This window comes from Oncorhynchus masou, chromosome 26 (genome assembly GCF_036934945.1).
Source record: "Oncorhynchus masou masou isolate Uvic2021 chromosome 26, UVic_Omas_1.1, whole genome shotgun sequence".
NCBI lineage: Eukaryota > Metazoa > Chordata > Actinopteri > Salmoniformes > Salmonidae > Oncorhynchus > Oncorhynchus masou.
The window spans coordinates 21867887-21884617 of record NC_088237.1 but is presented as its reverse complement, the minus strand read 5'-3'; the positions used below and the strand labels follow the sequence as shown (position 1 = coordinate 21884617).

The 16731-nt window shown below is 41.4% G+C and overlaps 1 protein-coding gene across 1 annotated transcript in view; it reads left to right on the top strand.

The window, feature by feature from the left end:
• The window catches only part of LOC135515020 (pleiotrophin-A-like), a 50298-nt gene extending 34851 nt beyond the window's left edge, over positions 1-15447 (top strand). The window contains exons 2-5 of the mRNA XM_064938812.1: positions 3077-3171; positions 3502-3675; positions 6903-7064; positions 14598-15447. Coding sequence (XP_064794884.1) covers positions 3077-3171; positions 3502-3675; positions 6903-7064; positions 14598-14653 — 487 coding nt within the window. The 3' untranslated portion in view covers positions 14654-15447. The remainder of the gene's footprint in view (positions 1-3076; positions 3172-3501; positions 3676-6902; positions 7065-14597) is intronic.
• Positions 15448-16731: the final 1284 nt, after the last annotated feature.

The following is a 16731-nucleotide window of genomic DNA, read 5'->3' as shown; positions in this document are numbered from 1 at the left end:
GTATTTTCAGGTAGAGATACCTTGCCAAGCAACAGCTGATCTCTGCATCCCCTCACGATACAGCATTCTTGTCTCCTCCGTAGCAGGTGTAAAGAAGCATACATAGTTTCAAACTGTACTGTCTTTGGAAACACAGACCGGACAATTAGATTATGGTCATTGTAGTTAATTACCATGTTGTATGCGCTAAACTATGTAGAATATTGGCCTCTAGAAACTACAACTCCCTACTATATTGCACAGTTCAGGCTGGATTTGATTCATCCATGGAGATTCTGTGCAATTGCACAATTGAGCAAAATAGAATGAAATAGAACTGATGTCTGTCAATTAGTTGTTTAAAAAACAGACAATAACAGATATGTTGGTTAATCGCTCAGGGCAAACTGGCAACAAGCCAACCTGTTACCTGGATGTTTTGTCTAACAAGCAAAGAAATGATAAGCTTCTTGTAGCAATGCATCACAAACCCTACCAATTACCTAATTGACAGTCAACTTCAATAAAGGTATGAAAAAGGTACATACACATTCAGGTAATATATTCCACGTGATAAATATTCCCACATCAATAACAGTCAATAAATGTGATTTTCATAATAAACGGGTGTTAATCGATGTCTGGACATACATAATCAGGCAAGACTTTGGCTTATGTGACAGAGGACATTGGACGATAGTCACAAATATATTCACTCAATAAAATTGTATTTTTCAAATAATCTTTATCAAAATGTTTGTATATTGTCCAATACAATAATCTGTACTCTTAGTTGTTTGGTAAATTAATAATAAAAAAATATATATATCTATAAAAATGTACCATTTTGGCACCCAACTTGAGGTTCACGACCCCAACTTTGAATCCCCCTGTTATAGGGTGTCTGGTTGTGAAATGAGAAGTTATAAATCCCACAATTTGAAATTATCTATGGGTTTTGGGAGGGATAGTGAGAATTATTTTCCCTCAGCAGTGGACAGAACAGGGATTGAATCAAGAATCAATGTTGATATTTTTTTCTTCTGGCTCAATGTTTCCTGACTGTTACTCTGTCAGATGATTTACCCCAGTTTGGATCTCACTATGGGCCAATGTGGGTGAAGTAGCACCTTAGGAAGTCAAACCCACATGACATTTCACAGGGTTCAGGGCCGCAAAAAATGTTAACTTTTTTTATTTGTTATACGATATCCTGGGTATGGTACAGTATGCATGGTGTGAACAGTATCTAAGAACTCAGGTATTATTGATTGGACTCTATAGTAGCCGGGTGGCACGTGGCGCAGCAGCAAGAGTGTTGGGCCAGTAACCAAAAGGTTGATGAATATGAGCCAACAAGGTGGAAAATTGATGTGCCCTTGAGCAAGGCACTTAAAGCCTAATTTGGTTCAGGGGCACTGTACTACTATGGCTGACCCTGTAAAACAACACATTTCACTTTACCTATCTATCTGGTGTATGTGACAATAACAACATCCTTATTTTTATTGTAAAAGTTTACAATGGAGATGCATATGTATTATCTAAAAGTCAAGTGTACTGAATCAATCCATTCATCCATTATGGAAAGTGTTGTCATGCTCTGAGACAGAAAGGGATTTGGTGTAAATATTTCATGCACAGCACCAGTGAGTGAAAGGAGGAACACTTGATTCCATTGCAATGAGGGAAACCCTGTGGCCTACCCCTCAGCATACTATGCTGTCTGAATGTACTGAACGCTGCAGGAGGTTGATATCCCTCTTTAACCTGTAGCCCTCCTCAACTTTACCTGGACTGGAACTCATCTGCAGACTGCTTATGAATCATTAAAGGGAAAGACTTCTCCTTTGAAAAGTCACAATGCCGTAGCTTCCAAAATGGTTTGGTTGCAAACCTGGAGTATAATTGGGGAATTTTTCAGAAAACACTTTAGGTTTCGTGGGGTTGTCTATTTATAGAAACGATCAAAGCTGTTGGACGAACAATATTTTTCTTGGAATAGAGAGAAGAATGGACCATTGGCTGAACAGTTTGACTGACACAAAACAGTCTATCTAAAGGGGTTCTCAAATCAAATCAAATGTTATTCTGCCTCAGTTAAAGTGGGTATGCCATATGCTTCCACTGTTGAGGGTTCAAGCCCTGTATTGTTAGGGTTCAGATGAGTTCAACTCAGAGTCGACTCATTAAATATAGATGCACTGAGAGCAGAAGTGAATTCAACCAGTGAACACTCTATTAATAAAGGCTAATAATAAAAGAAAAGAAAGAGTTTGAATGCCATCTTTTTAAATTGATTATCATCTTGCCTACATGGCTAATAGACATGGGGTGTATCAACTTCTGCAAAGTCTCAAACTGGAGAGGACTAAAAATACAGGCCCAAGTGCGTCAGGGGGTTGGTAAGAGCCATGTCAGCTCATGATTAATTAAAATTGACGAATGTAAATGATTTCCCCGCCAGGCTGTACCTCTTGCAGTCATCTGGGCACAGTGGAGCATTTTGGCATCCAAGATGCTCTGTAATTGCTTAAATCTCACGCTGATTCCCCTTCTGTGGGTTTTAGGGTATCTCCAAAATAAACAGGGGGAAAGTGAAAAGAGGGAATGAATGCGCTAATTCTACCACCCAGAGTTCCCGAGCACAGCAGCACCCGCGATTAGAATGGTGCTTCTCTTTATTTGGCCGCTTGGAGTCCGGGGAGCGCCTGGAGGGGAAACAATTAGTCTATTCATAAAGAACATGCAAAAAAGGTTTATTTCTATTTCCAAATCGTCTGTATCATTGTCTGACAGCCGATAATTTCCCCATGTCATCGTACACGTCTGTAGACACGAGCACAGTGCAGCACACAGCAGGCCATTGGAGCAAATAACAACCGTTTATTCCACAAATAGCCTGAGCTTGCCTTCACCTGTAACTGTGAACCATACATGTAAGTAGGGGCAAGCTGTGGTTCTTTGTCAGGTCTGCCCCTTCGTCTGAAGAAATGAGAGGGTGGTGAAGGGGAGGCCTTTGATGGAATGTCTCCCACAGAGTTACATAGGTTGCTCTACTTGTTATTCCTCTGTGTCTGTTCTCTCTCTCTCCTAGCATGTCAGGACAGCAGCACTGGACACTTCTGGCCGTCATGGCCCTCCTGGTCCTCACAGTGACAGCAGGCGAGGGGGGGAAAGCTGAGAAACAAGGTGAGAAACACCGGCAGATTGGTAGCAGTCAGACAGACAGTTGATATGTGGATGGAAGGGGATCTCCTATTACAGTACCTGCTACAAGGTATGAATGGTAATTTGATGTAAAGCTCAAATCAGGTCAGATTTGTACATAAATACACTTTAAGCAGGGGGGCTCACTTCAGACTCACAATGACAGACGCACATCTCGGTGCTTTATAAATTTGAATACTTTGACCTTTCACGGTGGTAGTGTAGCTCTAGACGGGCCTAATTACAGCCCACATAATTATGTTCCAGACATAACTGCAGTATAAGGTTGGTGTGTGTGTGCGACCCTTGCAGGGAAGAAGGAGCGTAAGTCGGACTGTGGGGAATGGCAGTGGAGTGTGTGCGTGGCCAATGAGGGTGACTGCGGCCTGGGCACCAGGGAGGGCACACGCACTGGCACCGACTGCAAGCAGACCATCAAGACCCAGCGCTGCAAGATCCCCTGTAACTGGAAGAAGCAGTTTGGAGGTGTGTGAGTGTGGTCATGGGGAGCGGACTCACATTTACAATTCAGCACGAACATGACTGATCTAGGGATTTTATGTCATGCTTTTTTGGTCATATTTTTTGTTGTGTATCCATGTCCATTAAAGGGGAAAACATGCTGCTACTCAATGGAGTAGGATTTCAGTTTAGCTTCCAATTCAGTTTTCATGTTTGGACATCCCCAGAGAATGATGGCCTGGTTCAGGAAATTACAGCCTGGGTGTATACAGCAGGGATGTGTGTCATCTTCAAACAGAGCATGGGCTTCCTGCTACTTTCCCTACTTGCTTATAGAGCACCACTTACTCCTGATTCAGCTCACACTCCGTCTTACCAGTCGGTGCCACATGAAAAGCTAGATATTCTCTGGCGCTAGTGGGGACACTTCAGGCTGAGGAGTAAGGTTCACACATGCTCATATGCTACATGAGTTCACTGCCAAATTATAGGTACAGAGGCACACGCTTTTAGAGCACTCTGTTTTGAAGATCCCTGTAGAATTCCCAGAACAATGGTCCTGTCAACCCCCTCACCCCCCCTCCGCTCCCCTCATCCGAGTGCCCTGGGATTTCAGAGCCAGGTTACAGCGGCCCAAGCTTTTATCTGAAAGGAGTAGGGAAACGAGTGTCACAGCCAAGAGGGAGCTACGCCAGAGTCCAACAAAAGGAAGGGAGAGAGATGGAGGGATGACAGACACACAAACAGACACACAAACACGCACACACACACACACAAATGCGGACACATTCTTACACACAAGAACGGGGCATGGCTAACCTTTCCTGGAACAGCCCTGCATCCTTGGGGGAGGAGTTTAAGGAGGACTGAATATAATGTAAAATAAGATCCTTAATGAAATCCAACCTGTAGACTGCTTAAATGTTTTCCTTCCATAAAGATAATAAAATATCAAGTGAGAGAGTGGAGGCCCTCTTTGAAAGGCAGAGAATGCCAGACTGTCTGTGTATGGGAAAGACAGATGGAATCTTCAGAGTGGAGAAACTGGGCAAAATGGAGCATAAAGGAGACAATCCGGTCTTGGCAGGAAAGCCATACATTGGCTAATAACACTGTGCACTGGTTTTTGGTTGATAAAGAAAGTCCTGGGGCTGAGAGTTGTTGGAATGTAATTATTTTTGCAAATATTACCAGTTCTGGTGTTTTTGAGTGGAAGATCAGATTATTTAATGGACTACAAAAAATAAAATAAACTTTTCCAGTAAAAGAAAGCATGTTCCTGAACAGCAGCTCTCTGAGCTTGAGGGTCCAGGTCTTAATTGCTGATTCTAGGCCGAAAAATGTAATTACATGTAATTTTCTGCTTGATCAGCTGTATTAAATCTATGGGATATCTTCTGGGTGCTGCAATTACCATAATACAAGCAACCTGGACTTAGGGGTAAACGTAACATAGTAATTACAAATCTGGGACACTCAAATTATTATGATATGGTATGTATTAATTTGTTGTTACGTCCGTCGTTAGAAGGAGGCCAAGGTGCAGCGTGGTAGGCGTACATTTCATTTTATTTTAAAATGACACAAAAAAAAAATCCGACCGAACGTCAAGTTCTGCAGGCTCCACAGCAACTATGCAAAAACAAGATCCCACAAACTCAGATGGAAAACAGGCTGCCAAGGTATGATTCCCTATCAGAGACAACGATAGACAGCTGCCACTGATTGGGAACCATACCCGGCCAACAAAGAAATAGAAAACTAGAATGCCCACCCAAATCACATCCTGACCTAACCAAATAGAGAAATTAACAGGCTCTCTAAGGTGACATTTGTGTGACATTTGTGGCTGTCCATCCATTTTGTATGATATGTTACAAATTACAATAAGTATGATATGTTACAAATTCCAATTTGTTGTTAATGTTAGCTAGGGGGCTAAGTGGCTAACTCTAACATTAGCTAGATGGTAGAGCCAGTTGGAGCTGTTTTGTGAAGGGAGTCATACACAGCGTTGTACGAGATTTTCAGTTTCTTGGCAATTTCTTGCATGGAATAGCCTTAATTTCTCAGAACAAGAATAGACTGACAAGTTTCAGAAGAAAGTCCTTTGTTTCTGGCCATTTTGAGCCTGTAATCGAACCCACAAATGCTGATGCTACAGATACTCAACTAGTCTAAAGAGGCCAGTTTTATTACTTCTTTAATCAGCACAACCGTTTTCAGCTATGCTAACATAATTGCAAAAGGGTTTTCTAATGATCAATTAGCCATTTAAAATGATAGCTAACACAACGTGGCATTGGAGTGATGGTTGCTGATAATGGGCCTCTGTACACCTATGTAGATATTCCATAAAAAATCTGCCATTTACAGCTACAATAGTCATTTACACATTAACAATGTCTACACTGTATTTCTGATCAAGGATTAGACCCCTTTTTTTCAATTTTCGCCTAAAATGACATACCCAAATCTAACTGCTTGTAGCTCAGGCCTTGAAGCAAGGATATGCATATTCTTGATACCATTTGAAAGGAACAACGTTGAAGTTTAAGGAAATGTGAAAGGAATGTAGTAGAATATCACACAATAGATCTGGTAAAAGACAATGCAAAGAAAAAAACAACCATTCTTTTGTATTTTCTTTGTACCATCATCTTTGAAATGCAAGAGAAAGGCCATAATGTATTATTCCAGCCCAGGTGCAATTTAGATTTTGGCCACTAGATGACATCAGTGTATGTGCAATGTTTTAGACTGATCCAATGAAACATTGCATTTCTGTTCAAAATGTTGTATCAAGTCTGCCTAAATGTGCCTAATTGGTTTATTAATAACTTTTCATGTTCAAAATTGTGCACATTCCTCAAACAATAGCATGGCATTATTTCACTGTAATAGCTACTGTATATTGGACAGTGCAGTTAGATTAACAATAATTTAAGCTTTCTGACAATATCAGATATGTCTATGTCCTGAGAAATGTTCTTGTTACTTACAACCTCATGCTAATTGCATTAATCTATGTTAGCTCAACTGTCCCGTGGAAGGGACACCGATCCCAAAGAAGATTTGTTAATGTTATTTTAATGGACAAATAATGTGCTTTTCGTTAAAAACAAGGGCATTTCTAAGTGACCTCAAGCTTTTGAACGGTAGTGTATATACAGTAGGTACGTCTGTAACAATCCTGTAAAATGTGTGTTTTGCATTGTACATGTATGTCTGTTGTAACCATCTTTCTGTAGGTGAATGCAAGTATGACTTCCAGGCCTGGGGAGAGTGTGACATGGTGACGGGGAAGAAGAACCGGTCAGGGGTGCTGAAACGAGCTCTCATGGATGCCACCTGTCCTAACACAGTGAGCGCCACCAAGCCCTGCGGCAAGATCCCCAAGACCAAGCTGCAAGGTAGGCTGAGGGGGAGTGTGGGAGAGCATACCAGCAAAGCCATAGATTTACATATATGGTAAATATATGTCTTTACCAGTAGTGTATATCCTGAGGGGTTTGAATGGTAAGATAAACCACTGCAAAGGGAACACATGTTTAGTGAATGTTTAATTAACTTACAATACCATGAAATAGTGTAGGTACCAGTCAATATATCACTAGGCTAAAAATATATATACAGTACCAGTCAAAAGTTTGGACACACCTACTCATTCAAGGGTTTTTCTTTATTTTGACTATTTTCTACATTGTAGAATAATAGTGAAGACATAAACACTATGAAATAACACATGGAATAATGTAATAAGCTTAAAAGGTGTTAAACAAATCAAAATATTTGTTATATTTTAGATTCTTCAAAGTAGCTACGCTTTGCCTTGATGGCAGCTTTGCACACGCATTCTCTCAACCAGCTTCACTTGGAATGCTTTTCCAACAGTCTTGATGGAGTTCCGACATATAGTGAGCTGCTTTTGTTGGCTGCTTTTCCTTCACTCTGCGGTCCAACTCATCCCAAACCATCTCAATTGGGTTGAGGTCGGGTGATTGTGGAGGCCAGGTCATCTGATGCAGCACTCCATCACTCTCCTTCTTGGTCAAATAGCCCTTACACAGCCTGAAGGTGTGTTAGGTCATTGTCCTGTTGAAAACAAATGATAGTCCCACTAAGCACAAACCAGATGGGATGGCGTGTCGCTGCAGAATGCATCAGACCAAAGGACAGATTTCCACTGGTCTAATGTCCATTGCTTGTGTTTCTTGGCCCAAGCAAGTCTCTTCTTATTATTTTATTTGGGTCCTTTAGTAATGGTATCTTTGCAGCAATTCAACCACAAAGGCCTGATTCAAGCAGTCTCCTCTGAACAGTTGATGCTGAGATGTGTCTGTTACTTGTGTGTCTGTCTGTTGTGTCTGATTTTGAGATGTGTCCGCATTTATTTGGGCTGCAATTTCTGAGACTGGTAACTCTAAATAACGTATTATTATTGTTTTTGTATTTTTTAATTTAACCTTTATTTAGCTGGGCAAGTCAGTTAACAACAAATTCTTATTTTACAATGATGGCCTACCCTGGCCAAACCCTCCCTTAACCTGGATAATGCTGGGCGCCACCCTATAGGACTCCCGATCACGGCCGGTTGTGATACAGCCCGGGCTCAAACCAGGGTATATAATGACGCCTCTTGCACTGAGATGCAGTGCCTTAGACTCTGTGCCACTAAGGAGCCCTTATCCACTGCAGCAGAGGTAACTGGGTCTTCCTTTCCTGTGACGGTCCTCATGAGAGACAGTTTTATCATAGCGCTTGATGGTTTTTGCGAATGTGCTTGAAGAAACTTTCAAAGTCTTGAAATGTTCCGTATTGACTGACCTTGAAGTAATGATGGACTTTTGTTTCTCTTTGCTTATTTGTGTTGTTTTGCCATAATATGGACTTGGTCTTTTACCAAATAGTTCTATCCACCCCTACCTTGTCACAGCACAACATATTGGCTTAAATGCATTAAGAAGGAAATAATTTCAACAAATTCACTTTTAACAAGGCACACTTGTTAATTGAAATGCATTCCAGGTGACTACCTCATGAAGCTGGTTGAGAGAATGCAAAGCTGTCAACAAGGCAAAGGGTGGCTACTTTGAAGAATCACAAATATAAAATATATTTTGATTTGTTTAACACTTTTTTTGGTTACTACATGATTCCATTTGTGTTATTTCATAGTTTTAATGGCTTCACTATTATTCTACAATGTGGAAAATAGTCCAAATTAAGAAAAACCCTTGAATAAGTAGGTGTGTCCACACTTTTGACTGGTACTGTACATGGTTGGAGAGGACAAAACACAAAGTTAAAGGATCCATTTTAAACACAATAGTCAATACATTGGAGAGTGAATCTCCATAAATGTGCAGAAGCGTTGGAAGATGATATTACTTTCAGGTAATTAAACCGTCAGAAAAGGACCATTTTCACCTGCTCCTTTTATGCTTTATATTTAAAGCACGTTGCCACTTTTAGTCAACTTTTTACAACATTTAACCTTGCTAACGTATATTTATTAGCATATTATTTGGCAGTACTTTCACAGCTCACACCGATGACATCCTGCTGAAGACTCCACATCCTCTGAATGATTCATTCTGCGATAGTGCTGGACTTGTCAGAGATTCATGTTTAATCCAGCTCCACTATGGTGGAATTAGCCCCTTCACTGAGCCTAAAATGTTCAGTGGGAGTGATTTTTATAAGTCTTCAACTAGGGTGAACTAAGGTAAATACAAGTATTGAGCAGTCAAGTATGAAAATGTAATTCTGCATTCTCTCAGTACCTGCCAGTAGACATCTAGACTCACCCATTTAAAGAAGACAATAGGAGACGTCAAGAAACATTGATTTTTCTCTTTCAATTATGGAAAGCAGTGAGACTGAGATGGTCATGTGAGTTAGTCCAAACAGAACTACTGATCACAGGACATGACATGGAGGATTGCAGATGATGGTTTTAGTTGGCATTTCGCCCAACAGACATTATAGATTCCTAATGTATTTAGTCTTGGTTCATTTCACCTGTCTGATACAATGAACGAGATGAGTATCTTAATAGAATAATGATATTTTGATATCAATTAAATTGCATATTCAATATTTAGGTCAGCCACAGTTAGCCCTGTTTGTCTAACTACTTCATTCAATGCGCTGATGAACATGGCCATTCATCATTCATCAAACCGTGTTTAACATAAGACATTCTTTGCCATTCAGTTTGTTATAAGACCTCATGTCCAAACATGACAAAATGTTCCAAAAGCAAACCAGATGAATACTTTAGTTCAATGCTCCATCATTAATACAGTGACAGAATGTTTCCAACATGTAGAAGACAACACACAGATTTTCATCTATCTTCCCACATAAAGGCTTTATTAACGACTCCCACTTGTCTGTTATTTAGCTGATGACTCCAACTGTTAAAACCAATCATGTGAGAGCAGAAGTTGTTTAAAAATATAATGAATGCTCGATGATGTTGCCGGTAAAGGACTCATGGGGCTAGTGTGTACACTGTGTCCAATCTGACTGCGTTTTGAGAAGTAGGCTACTGTGGTGATATGTTGAGAGTGTGAAACTGGAATAAGGGGAGATTTGGCAGCCGTAATCTGCTGTATGAGAGGGTGTGCCAGAACAGAACAGAATCTCCAGGAGTGACTGGACCAGAGCCTCATTGTGTTTCAGGCAGGCTGCTTACAGTTAAGACTGTAAGACTGCTTGAGGACAGAGAAAAACACTCCTATCAATCTGATTGCGATTTTGGGTTCAATTCAAGTTTCCCTCGCCTCCTAATAACCTGGGAGTTAGGGAAATGAAAAGGCTAAAAAGCTGGTAAGACTGTAAGACTCTCACTGTGACGGAAAAAACATGTCAGATTGACAGTGGAGTGGAACCCCTGGCTTGGGTAATGGTTCTCGAAAAAACTACAATATCTTTACACATAAGCTGAGCAAAGCCTACTTAGGATGTCACGTGCAAGGAATCTGATCCAAATTAAAAGCATATTTGTGTTGGTGTATTTCTTCGGTGCACATGTATTTCAGTGACAGAAATAGCAAGGTGACACACAGAATTAACATTATTTCTGCAGTGAATAACATTTAATGGTATTCTCTGTACAGTGTGTGTGTGTGTGTGTGCACGCGCGTGTGCGTGCAAACACATGAGCAAGACTGTATAGCACTGTACCTGTATGAATTATCATATACTCCCAAATGAATCCTGTGTGATGGAGGCCAGTCCTGTTTTAAGTCGGGCCTACTGCCCTGGGGAGGGTGAGAACCACAGTATGAAATGAGGAGGGAGGGATGACGGTGGAGAAGAAGAATGGAGGGAGTTGAAAAGAAAGACCTGCTATCTGAGAGTATGATTTCCCATGTCTGCCATTTGACAGATAAGCCCTGGTAAGCTAAGGGGTTACTGGGAAACAGAGAGGCTGACGATGTTTGTGTGTGCGTGTGCGTGTGCGTGTGCGTGTGTGTGTGCGTGTGTGTGTGTGCGTGTGTGCGTGTGTGTGTGTGTGTGTGTGTGTGTGTTTGTGTGTGTGTGTGTGCGCTTGCCTGTGTGTGTGTTTGTGTGTGTGTTGGAAGGGGATTCCAGGCCAGGCAGAGTCACAGAGGGATCAGAGGACTTGTAATGAACCCCGGCTACAGAGCGATCTCACTTCCGGCTGGGGCCACCATATCCACCCAGTCATATTTACAATTCTAAACAAGCCACCTTGTCTTCTGCTGCCAGGAGCAATGGAGAAAACATCTGTCAGGCCCATAGTCTTGAGGAGACAATGCTGCGAGGCAGCGAGGGAGTGACCTGAGATTCAATGTCAGCTTCTCCCTTGTCTAACCTCAGGTAGAGACGGGCCCCACGGAATGAAATGGAAAGGCCGGAAAACAGAGAGTGACAGAAATGAAGCAGAAATGAAACATTATGAATACCTGTAGAATTCTCCTATTCTCCTCCCTCCTTACCCAGAAGAATGAGCAGGGGAGCCACAGTGGGGAGCGGAAAATGTCAGAGATGATTTAGGGGGAAACAAAAGGCTTTATAGTGATGAAAACCCTGCGGCTGCCGTCAAGGAGTTGTTTTACGGTTTATCATTCCCCTGAGAAGGGCTGTGTTGTGTGTCTGTGTACAAGACTGCCCATTCAGACACAGAATTCAGTTTTATTGCATTCAGCCTGTTTCATGGCATCCCGGTTCAAAACACATTCTCTCCGAGCCGCTCTGATTATTATGAGTCTGTGTCAAAAGTGCGGTGGCAGAAATGAGAGCGGAGAGAGTAACACAGTAATGTGCCTATGCAGCAGAAAGCACTCCGGCATGGTGAGAGCTCCAATCTCACAGACGGGGCTCGCAGAGGGAATGTGATTCTCTCTGTCTCCCTAGGGAGCCAAATGTGCTTACAAAGGCACAGGCAAAAACACAGTTAAACAAATTAAAACTGGCCAAACAAATGGAGCGAGGAGCAATTTTCAGTGGATTTGTATAAACACCCACGTCCCAATCTCCAAACTCACAGAACTCTCTAGGCTTGCCCGCAACACGTATGCTTATGAGAAATGTATAGATTAGATAGCAGGTCCCTGGGGCATTGACGCCAGCATTATATTTGAGGAGGATTCGAGTGATTGCACACACATTATGCAAGTTAGTAGCACAGACAACATCTGGTAGGCTATCATCAATCAGTGAGACACTTGTGAATCATGAGTCATCTCTAGGTCTGTGCATTGGCCTGAGGCATATCGACCCTTACAACGGGTTCATTTATACCCACTTATTAATGATTTGCAAATTCTATACAAGTAAGGAATCATTACTTCTGTATTTACCGATGGATTGCATTGTTTGTTTATCAGGGATTAAAGATTAGCATAGGGATGATTTACAATAGTTTATATGCTGATTATCATCACATTAATGCTCCACTGCTGATTGGATGTTTCACATAGATTATTAAAGGGCATGTGAAGGAAAGCAAATGATTCCTCAATGTTTTCATGACTTTGTTACTGTTTAATGCTGATGGCTTATTGTACTGTACATGACATGGCTTGGTACAGTATATTGGCTAACACTGCATTGGTGGTGAATAGATCGATTCATGTGCTGTAAATTTAAATCCAGTTTGAATCGTTCTAATATGTTGCAGTGGAGCAGCAACGTACAGTAGTATTGATGGAGTGTTTGTTTATGTTGAGGATGTTTTTCTCAGATTAGCTGGAGAGGGTGGCAAGGCTTTCATCAACAAACTGACGTGGGAGGATCTTAAATTAGTGGCAGGTGGGAACTTGCTTTAGATCAGGTACAAAAAAAACAGGTGTTGATTAGCCAGTTGACATCCTCGTCTGTTACCGCCCACCAACAACATCCCACCCTGTAATCTACAATGATAGGAGCTCCTGGGGGAAACAGACTATAGATGAGTCCTGCCTTTTCCTTGTTGTTTACTTTCTCCCTCACGCTCTTCTAAACACACACATAGACAGACCCACAGACAGGCAGAAAGACAGGCAGGCAGACAGATAAACAGGCAGGCAGGCAGACAGACATACAGACAGACAGACAGACAGACAGACAGACAGACAGACAGACAGACAGACAGACAGACAGGCAGGCAGGCAGGCAGGCAGACAGACAGACAGACAGACAGATAGACAAGCAGACAGATAGACAGATGGATGGATGGATAGATAGCAAAATATATGCATGGGGTATGACAGACAGACAGGCAGGCAGGCAGTTGCTCCTGTTCATCAGACCAGAGACAGACTCCTGTTCATCAGACTAGAGACTAGGGTATGTTGACAGTTCATAGACAGAGACTGGGGATGGATCCTGTTCATCAGACCAGAGACTGGGGTATGTTACTCCTGTTCATCAGACCAGAGACTGGGGTATGTTGCTCCTGTTCATCAGACCAGAGACTGGGGTATGTTGCTCCTGTTCATCAGACCAGAGACTGGGGTATGTTGCTCCTGTTCATCAGACCAGAGACTGGGGTATTTTGCTCCTGTTCATCAGACCAGAGACTGGGGTATGTTGCTCCTGTTCATCAGACCAGAGACTGGGGTATGTTGCTCCTGTTCATCAGACCAGAGACTGGGGTATGTTGCTCCTGTTCATCAGACCAGAGACTGGGGTATGTTGCTCCTGTTCATCAGACCAGAGACTGGGGTATGTTGCTCCTGTTCATCAGACCAGAGACTGGGGTATGTTGCTCCTGTTCATCAGACCAGAGACTGGGGTATGTTGCTCCTGTTCATCAGACCAGAGACTGGGGTATGTTGCTCCTGTTCATCAGACCAGAGACTGGGGTATGTTGCTCCTGTTCATCAGACCAGAGACTGGGGTATGTTGCTCCTGTTCATCAGACCAGAGACTGGGGTATGTTGCTCCTGTTCATCAGACCAGAGACTGGGGTATGTTGCTCCTGTTCATCAGACCAGAGACTGGGGTATGTTGCTCCTGTTCATCAGACCAGAGACTGGGGTATGTTGCTCCTGTTCATCAGACCAGAGACTGGGGTATGTTGCTCCTGTTCATCAGACCAGAGACTGGGGTATGGACTGTGGTTCCTGTCACGTCTGCCAGGTACTAAAGCCACTCTTGTGGGACGATGATAAAGCACGTTTCATGTTTGTCCACATGCACAGTAAACCTGTGGTAGGATTAGCAACACATCCAGGGAATGACTGAGTGAGACAGGATCTTGAAGTGGAGTGCCAGTTAAGGCCCAAATAAAAATAGCAAAAGATATTCCCTGTTTGATGACCAATGACAAGTTCTACTAAAACCCAAATGGTTCATGATATCTAGAAAACTGGCAAATTCACTTTTCATGGAAGACTGTCTGAAAGGCAGGTTATGATCTTCCCTGACTGCAGGGTAAGTGACAGTATGCATGGAGATTATAATCTGATGCCCACCTGTTTTTGCAGATGCCAAGAAGCCGAAGCGGGAGGGGAAGAAGAGGGAGCGCACCCCGGTGGATTAGTGGTGCATCATAGGAAGCAGGAAGTGGAAGTTGATGCTTATACTGCCCTATCTCAGCATGGTTCCTATTTGTTTGTCCTGTAGGTTTATAGGGGTCTGTAGCAGCTACACAACAAAGAGTTGGATAGTCGTGATAAAATGTATTTCTTTCCTAATTTCTCATAGGAAAATCTTGTAGGGGATTTAATACTCTGTGTGAATAATACAAATTAAGCATTTCTTACTAAAATGCTTAGCTTAACATTTTTCAGGGTCATTTTTGGGAAAACAAAATATATTGGATTTTTGTTAATATTACATAACATCATTTTTGTTTGAGGTGACAAAATTATTCTCACTCAAATAAAAAATAATTTCTTGCATGTCTTGATTTAAAGCAGCGTCAAGTTAAAACCTCATGCCTTTACTGGGGTTTTTAAAGGTTATTTTGCTGGTACCCTCAACAGCAAAATTGCTAACAACTTTTCTAACAGTTTTTGAGGGCATGCATTAATAAGAAAAATAAGTACTCATTGATGTAAAGGAAATTACTTTTCTAATGTTATCTACAGTGAAAGATGTAAACTTTTATCAGATGACTGTATACATTAGCTACTGTACTGTACAGTTGTTAGTGTGTAAGAGGTTGTGTCCAGTATTAGTTGTGGTCTTCCTGCTATTATAACTCACTTTGTAGTTCCCCTGCTCTCCAGTTGAACTCTGAGCAAAACTGTTATTGTAGTTTACAACTTGAGTTGACCTGTCCTAATTATCGATTACATTTGAAAATAAATAAAGTTTGAAATGATGTCCAAATATGTGTGATGTTTACTCACCTTGATTGAAGTAATTACATGTTCAGATGAAGTTATGGAGGCTTATTATGAAAGCTAAATATAAACCTAATGTGTGCAATTTCCAATTCAGACCTAACAAGTGATACATTTCTCCACACCACTTTCATTTCAATAAGCTGGACGCAAAATGCCATGAAACATTTTTCATACATTTTATTTGAATTGATTTAAAAATTGAATATGGCACCATAAATCCACTGAATATGGTTAATATTTTACAGCTTCATAAGTGAATGGCCAGTGATATTAACACTCAGCTTCACTGTCCAGAACTATTAAACAATTAACTAATGGCGCAAAGGAAATCATTAACAATATTACTGTACATTAGGGGCGTGGGAGTATCATATTAGGACAAGGGAGGGTGAGAAGGGAAGGGAACATTCATATAGCTATTAAATATGTGTAGACTTATGTACATTTCAACTGTACCTCATCCAAATTACATATGTATACTATAGAGATATATACAATTAAAATAATATGTTTTTAACAGACAATATATCGACCGTATTAGGAGCCATGAGGCACAGTGGATGAGAGCATAATGATTCAATTTACATACTGACGCAACTGAAAAATGAACACCCTGTACACTCGTAAGAAAAAAAAGGTTCTATCTAGAACCTTAAAGGGTTCTTCGGCTGTCCCAAAAGGAGAACCCTTTCAAAGAACTCTTTTTGGTTCCAGGTAGAACCCTTTGGTTCCAGATAGGGCTCTTTTGGGTTTCATGTAGAACCCTTTCCACACAGGGTTCTACGTGGAACCAAAAATGGTTCTCCGTGGAACCAAAAATGGTTCTCCTATTGGGACAGCTGAAGAACCTTTTGCAAGAGTGTACATTGCTGTATATACATTTTTCACAAAATAGGTTTTTATAATTTGTATTCTGTTTGTCCATTTGAAGAGATATTTAAATGAAGTCGCACCTACAATGGTTCAAAATGGTTCATTCCCTTGAGACAAGACTTTGAATATGTTTCAATAACAATTCCCCCAGATATCTGGAAGAGGTCCAGATGTTTCCAATACTACACTGCATGTTGTAGCAGCTGGTCTCACAGTTTCTCCCTACGGTCAGTCTGTGTCCCTTTTCACTCATCACTCATTTACAAGTTGAGACAAAATGGATGCCGAACACACATCCCTTGGCTGATCATCAGCACTTCATTGTTTGTCAGTAATGGATTTTTTTCTCTACAGATTCAGCAGGTTACTACTTGATTCTCCTCTTCGGCTGATC